This window comes from Vigna angularis, chromosome 9 (genome assembly GCF_016808095.1).
Source record: "Vigna angularis cultivar LongXiaoDou No.4 chromosome 9, ASM1680809v1, whole genome shotgun sequence".
Lineage (NCBI taxonomy): Eukaryota > Viridiplantae > Streptophyta > Magnoliopsida > Fabales > Fabaceae > Vigna > Vigna angularis.
This window is the reverse complement of record NC_068978.1, coordinates 22,995,712-23,001,887: the sequence shown is the minus strand read 5'-3', so window position 1 is coordinate 23,001,887 and position 6,176 is coordinate 22,995,712. Positions and strand designations below refer to the sequence as shown.

Genomic DNA, 6,176 nt, shown 5'->3' with positions numbered 1-6,176 from the left:
GATGGGCCTCCTCTCCCCAGTCTGCTGAATCCAAACTCATGGGTGGCCAAGCGTCTCCATTTCGACCTTTTCGCTGAGGAAAAGGCCCTGGTCAGTGGGATGACCGAGGAAGAGGCCTCCAACATGGCTCTGGAGTTGACGGCACGGTCGACCATGTGTCAGACCTATGCCGCCCAGAAAAAAACCTCTATTTCCGCCGAGCTTCAAGCGCTCCAAGCAAAGTTTGACTCCACTTTCAAGGCCAACCAGGACCTTACCCTTCGGCTGGCCGAGACCGAACGGATGGCGGAAGAGGACAAGAAGAAAGCCAGCACACTGTTGGCCGAGGTTCGCGCTACTCAGCGTCGTATGCAACGGTCTCTAGATGATGCAAAGCTGGACCTCCAGAAGGCCACTTCTTCCCACACGACGTTGACGACCGAATGGGATTCTCTCCTCGACCGGGTAACCAAGTTGGAGGCAGAAGTCAAGCTGCTGGGCGATGAAGTGGTGAACGAGCATGTGCTCAGATTTGACAAGGCTCTCGCCCAGTGTAATCTTCTTTTCCAAGTGCTTACCGACGACCCCCGCCTAGACGTGAGCATGATGGTGGTGGACAGTAAATTAGTTCCAATAAACATTCCCCCATCTTCTCCTTCGGTCGGCCAAAATGTCGACCCTGCCGTCGAGGTGGTTGGCGAGACCGGTGAAGCTGCAGGCCAATCCTAAGTCTAACACTTAGGATTTTACCGCTTTAGAACTTTACTTGTAACAAATTTTGGAAGTTAAATGAAAAATTCAAGTTTCTTTTGCCATTTTGCCTTCTCCACGTTTATTTGCATTTTCCTGTTTTACTTGTCTTTTCGCGTATAGGCTTTTCGTTTCATGCTTGGTTTGCCTCGTAAGAGTTCCGCTCGGTTTAGGTCTTAGGAGCTCTCTAGAAGCGTGCCCTAAGACCAAGGTGAGAGTTCACGAGAGAAATCTGCCTCATCTGCTCGATTTAGGTCTTAGGAGCTCTCTAGAAGCGTGCCCTAAGACCAAGGTGAGAGTTCACAAAAGAAATCTGCCTCACCCGCTCGGTTTAGGTCTTAGGAGCTCTCTAGAAGCGTGTCCTAAGACCAAGGTGAGAGTTCACAAAAGAAATCTGCCTCACCCGCTCGACTGTTAACACATGACGAAAATTTCGTGTGATAAACAATGTATTATTGATATAAAATAATAAGTACAAAGCTCTTAGCTGAAATAAAATTTCAAATGAGACGCGTTCCATGTATTGGGTATAGCCTTTCCCGTCGGGTGCTCCAAGCGGTATGCTCCGTTTTGTAAATTCTCCACAACCTTGAAGAGGCCCTCCCAATTTGCAGCTAATTTTCCCGCCGATCGGTTTCGTCGGGCTTCTGCCATTTTTCTCCACACAAGGTCTCCTTCAACAAATTGTCGAGGCCTGACCTTGGTGTTGTAACGCCTCGCCAGGAGCCTCTTCCGAGCCTCCGCTCGGATCACTGCCACTTCTCTTCATTCTTCCAGAGTGTCAAGCTCCACACGAAGCTCATCATCGTTGTCTTGCAGGCTTAGGATTTCCCTTCGTATTGTAGGTTCTCCTACTTCAACTGGCAACATGGCGTCCATTCCATATGTTAAGTTGAACGGGCTCTCCCCCGTAGTACTGTGCGGGGTGCAGCGATACCCCTACAGGACCTCCTGAAGCTCATCTACCCAGAGAGCTTTGGCTTCTCCCAGCCTTTTCTTCAACTCGGAGACGATTACCTTGTTGACCGCTTCCACTTGGCCATTCGTTTGGGGATGCTCTACCGAGCTCGTTACATGCTTAATTCCCAGCTTTTTGTAGAATTCTCCTAAGCCTTTGTCAATGAATTGTCGCCCGTTGTCTGTAACGATGACTTTGGGAATTCCAAATCTGCAGATAAGCGTCCATACAAACTTTCAAACCCTCGCGGTCGTGATTGTTGCGAGCGGTTCAGCCTCCACCCACTTAGTGGAATAATCCACAACCACCAGTAGGAATTTCTTTTGCGCTCGGCCCACCAGAAAGGGTCCAACAATATCCATTCCCCACTGCGCGAACGGCCAGGGTTACATCAAACTATGCAGTTCTACCGGTGGCAGATTGAGATTCCTGCCATGCTCCTGACACTTCAAACATTTCTGCACAAACTCTTTGCAGTCCTTTTCCACCATCGGCCAGAAATATCCTGCTCTTATCACCTTAGTACGCAAAGCTCGTTGTCCTGTATGCATTCCACATGCCCCCTCGTGCAACTCCCTCATCACATACTCGGCTTCCTCCGAGGATATGCACTTCAACAGGGGTGAGGAAAATCCTCGTTTATATAGATCTTCCCCTATTAACAAGTACCGAGCGGCCTTCTTTGCCTCAATCGTCCGGACGTGCACACCGTTCTCCTGCCTCTTAATGATCTCTTTGATGTTTATTCTCCAATCAGGGCGATCGGAGATCTCATGCACCGCCAGACAATCTACCGAGGGGTTCATCTTAACTTGCCTTATGACCAACAACAAGTTATCCTTCCCCTTACTGTTGGCGAGCTTGGATAAGACGTCCGCCCTCGCATTCTACTCCCTCGGCACATGTTTAAATTCCACCGTCCGGAACTGCTTCACCAACTCCTTTACCTTGTGAAAATAACGAAACAGCTGATCATCCTTGGTCTGGAAGCTCTCAGTTAGCTGCCCTACCACCAATTGGGAATCCGTTCGGCATTTGACCGAGACGGCCCCCAAGTCCTTAGCTAGCTCGAGCCCTGCCAGTACTGCTTCGTACTCGGCCTGGTTATTACTTATCTTGAAACGAAAGATAATTGCCTGCTCCACCATAAAGTCGTCCGGTCCTTCCAACACAATTCCTGCTCCGCCACCAGACTTTTTAGAGGAGCCATCCACGTAGAGGATCCATTCATGATGCCCTTCTTCTTCTCAAGGTAACTCGACCGCAAAGTCGGCCAAATGTTGCCCTCGGATCGACCCTCTTGGTTCAAACTGGAGTCCAAATTCAAACAACTCCACAGACCATCCTACAATTCTCCCGGCCAAATCTGGTTTGCGCAGGATTTTCGTGATCGAGTGGTCTGTTCGGACTACCACCTGATAACTCTGGAAGTATGGCCTTAAGCGTCATGCTGCTATTACAAGAGCCAAAGCGATCTTCTCGACTCGCTTGTACCTGGTTTCAGCTGGTTGCCAAGTTCGACTGACGAAGTACACAAGCTTGAATTCAGGCTGCTCTTGCACCAAAGCCGAGCTGACCGTGTCCTCCGAGACCGCCAGGAAGAGTTGTAACGCATGCCCCTCTTCGGGTCGTCCCATAACCGGTGGGCTGACCAATATTCTTTTAACTTCGTTAAAAGCTTGTTCACACTGGTCGTCCCAATCAGCACCCGTACTCTTCTTCATGATTCTCACCATCGGCTTTATCCGCTCGGCTAACTTCGGAATAAAGCGGGATAATGAAGTCAACCTCCCCACCAGTCTCTGAACCTCCTTCAGCTTCTGCGAACTTCTCATCTCCAATATCGTTCTGCACTTGTCAGGGTTCACCTCAATTTCTCTAGTTGTCAGCAGGAATCCCAGAAACTTTCCTGCCGACACATCGAAAGTACACTTGGTCGGATTAAGGCGCATGTTGTATTTGTGAACCTGGTGGAATACTTCTGCCAGGTCTCTCACATGGTCTTCAACCGAGCGGCTCCTCACCACCATATCATCTACGTACACCTCCATGCATCTGCCAATCTGGTTAGCAAAGACCCTATCCATCAGCCGTTGGTAAGTAGCTCCTGCGTTCTTCAACCCGAATGGCATAACATCATAGCAATAGTTCGCCCGCTCGGTGATAAATGTTGTCTTATCGCTGTCCGGGGGAAACATGGGGATCTGATTGTATCCTGAATACGCATCCAGGAAACTTAACACATGGAAACCTGAAGCCCCGTCCACTAACGCATCAATACTTGGTAGTGGGTACGAATCTTTGGGACAGGCTTTATTCAGATCCGTGAAGTCTGTACACATTCTCCACTGCCCGCTCATCTTCTTCACCATCACAACGTTTGCCAGCCAAGTTGTGTACTTGATTTCACGGATGAAATCTGCCTCCAACAACTTCTTCACCTCGACTGCCACTGTCGCCCGCTTCTCTTCCCCCATTCTTCTCTTTTTTTGAGCTACCGGTGGGGCCTCTTTGAACAATGCCAGCTTGTGCGACATAACCTTTGGGTGAATTCCTGGCATATCAGCTGCAGTCCAAGCAAATAAGTCTTGGATTTTCTTCAACAAAGTGCCAATTAATCTGGCTTGATCCTCTTCCAACTCGCTCCCGATGGTCGTAACTTGCTCTTCCTTCTGCCCAAGGCCGAAGGGCTTTGTCTCTCCCATCGGTTCTATCCGATCGTCAGTATTAGTCCTTGGGTCTAAGTTAGCCATGGCTACCTCCGATCGTCTTCTCCTCTGCCGGCTGGGTGGATCTGATGATGATGGCTGAACCTTCAACCCTGCCATATAACATTCTCGCGCGATCTTCTGATCGGACCGAACGGTACAGATACTTCCATTGTCCAACGGAAACTTAAGCGTGAGATGGGGTGTAGAAACAATTGCCCCGAATGCGTTCAGACATGGCCGTCCCAATAGCACATTATAAGAAGTGTTCGCGTCCACCAGCAAAAACCTGGTTTTCACCTCCTTATTTCGCTCAGTTCCTAAGTATGTCCTGAGGTCCACATATCCTCTTGTATCAACTCTCTCCCCCGAAAATCCTACTATCTGTGCGTTGTACGGGGCGATCAGATCTTCGGATATGTCCATCTGCTGGAATGTTTTCCAATACAGAATGTTAATCGAGCTGCCCTGGTCCACCAACACTTTTCCCACGCTATATCGGGCAATGACTGCCGTTATTACCATCAGATCGTCTTCATCCGGATCGGGAGCATGGAAATCCTCATCCGTAAACGTGATTGGCGGCATAGAGCGCTTTCTCACATCTACCCTATGGACGCTTTTAAGCTCCCTCAAGTTTCTCTTCCTAGCGGACGCCAACGATCCTCCTGCAAAACCACCTGAAATGGTGTTTATCGTCCCTCGTAGCAATCGGTCATGGCTGCGACTTCTACTCCGCCTACGGTCGGGACGCCTGTCCTCTCTCCTATCACTTCGCTCCACCCTAGCCCTTCTGGGTGGACTTTTCGCCTTCTGTTCCTCCTTAACAAACTTTCTCAAATGACCCGCTCGGATCAATTCTTCCACCTTATCCTTCAGCACTGTGCAGTCCTCGGTGTTATGCCCTATGTTCAGATGATAGGTGCAATGTTTAGTTCCATCTGCTTTGGGTGACGACCGGGACGGTCTCACCCGAATTAGATCTGCACTCAAGGCCTCCTCCAACACCCTTACCCTTGGCATATTCAACGGGGTGTACCGTTCGTACCTACCCCCCTTCGGGCCGTCTCTAAACTTTTGGCCCTTCGGCCGTTCGCCTGGAACGAATGGTTTCTTGCCTTCCTTCTTCTCCTGCCCCGAACTCGTGCCTTGCTCCTGTTGTCGTCTCTGGACCGCCCTCATTTCTTCTATTCTAATGAACCGAGCGGCCCTTTCTTGCAACTCGTCTAGGGTTAATGGGGGTTCTGCGAACAGGTTATCGGCAAATGGGGAAGGCCTCAGCGCGGTAGCCAGAGTACTAATGGTAAACTTCTTGCCTACCCCCCTTACTTGCCGAGCGGTTCTATTGAACCTGTCCATGAAATCCCTAAGACTCTCTCCCTTCTCCTGCTTTATGTTGGTCAACTCTAGATACGTCAGATTTCGCCCTCTACCCGCCGAAGACTGTCATTCGAACATATCCCTCAAGGTGGCAAAATTATTAATGGTTCGAGGTCTTAACGAGTGGAACCAAGCAAAAGCTTCTCCTTTTATTGACAAAGAAAAAACTCTGCACCACACATTTTCCCTGGGGGACTAAATGGTCATGGCATCAACAAAAGATCTCAAATGCTCCTCCGGATCCCCCGAGCCATCATACTTCTCCAAGGCCGGGAATGCTCTATCCGGAATCTGCTCCTCCATGATCACTTTTGTGAACGGATGCAACGCTCTAGCCCGACCGGCCTCACTCTGTTCCCCCCCCCCCTGATAATAGCTATCAGGATTGGGATCTGTGTCCT

General features: G+C 49.8%; 1 protein-coding gene across 1 annotated transcript; it reads right to left on the bottom strand.

The window, feature by feature from the left end:
* Positions 1-1,668: 1,668 nt before the first annotated feature.
* On the bottom strand, positions 1,669-2,493 carry LOC108322526 (uncharacterized). The gene is made up of 2 exons (XM_017554650.1): positions 2,078-2,493; positions 1,669-1,897 (listed from the first exon to the last, which is right to left on the bottom strand). The coding sequence occupies exons 1-2, from the start codon at positions 2,491-2,493 to the stop codon at positions 1,669-1,671; spliced, it is 645 nt and encodes a 214-aa protein (XP_017410139.1).
* Between the last annotated feature and the right edge of the window lie 3,683 nt (positions 2,494-6,176).